We start from the raw sequence: 708 nt of genomic DNA, 5'->3' as shown, positions 1-708 counted from the left end.
CCACTGCTCCCGTCCTTCCTAAGGCCCCTCAGCTTCCTGCCCTTGCCCAGGTCCCCCACCCTGGCCAGGCCTGAGGGCCAAAGGGGACCATGCTACAGAGTCAGGACTAGTAGCTGCCTCGGGGCTGACAGGTTCTAAGATCCTGGATCAGGCCTTGACTCCCACACGGCAGGGCAGCGAGTGATGGAAAGGTGGGAGCTCCTTGAGGCCACTCCCTCCATTCGGTGAGCTCACTCCCCTCCCGGCCCACCCGCCTGCCCGCAGAAGTGCATTCACCTGAACCGAGACATCCTGAAGCGGGAGCTGGGCCTGCTGGAGAGGGACATCATCCACATCCCACAGCTCTTCTGCCTGGAGCAGCTGAGCAACGTGCCCTCCGCGGAGCAGACGGAGAAACTCTATGCCAGGCCCTACTTCCCCAACCTGGTGAGGCGCGGGGTGGGCTGGCTGCCCCCTGGGTGGGGGTGGGGGGCTGTTCAGCCAACTGGCTGGCTCCCTGACATACATGGTGCTGAGAGAAGGTGGAGGGAGGACCCGCCCCCCTCCACCCCCATGGGAGCAGTGAGTGGGGCCCAGGCTGGGTGACTTGCCAAGCAGTGACCATGGGCTTGGCTCTGGGCTCATCCCCAACCTTAGGGTAGTCACTACACAGCCACCTTACCAGGATGCTGTGCTACCACCAGACTTGAAGGGGCCAGTGCTGGCTGA

The 708-nt window shown here is 63.8% G+C and overlaps 1 protein-coding gene across 1 annotated transcript in view; it reads left to right on the top strand.

Annotated features, from left to right (window-relative positions):
- Positions 1-708, top strand: part of PADI6 (peptidyl arginine deiminase, type VI) — a 20,767-nt gene that overhangs the window by 18,779 nt on the left and 1,280 nt on the right. The window contains exon 15 of the mRNA XM_006766664.1: positions 265-426. Within this exon, the coding sequence (XP_006766727.1) occupies positions 265-426 (162 nt within the window). The remainder of the gene's footprint in view (positions 1-264; positions 427-708) is intronic.

The sequence above is a fragment of the Myotis davidii genome, unplaced genomic scaffold (assembly GCF_000327345.1).
Source record: "Myotis davidii unplaced genomic scaffold, ASM32734v1 scaffold299, whole genome shotgun sequence".
Classification (NCBI taxonomy): domain Eukaryota; kingdom Metazoa; phylum Chordata; class Mammalia; order Chiroptera; family Vespertilionidae; genus Myotis; species Myotis davidii.
This window is presented reverse-complemented; position numbering and strand designations above follow the sequence as displayed.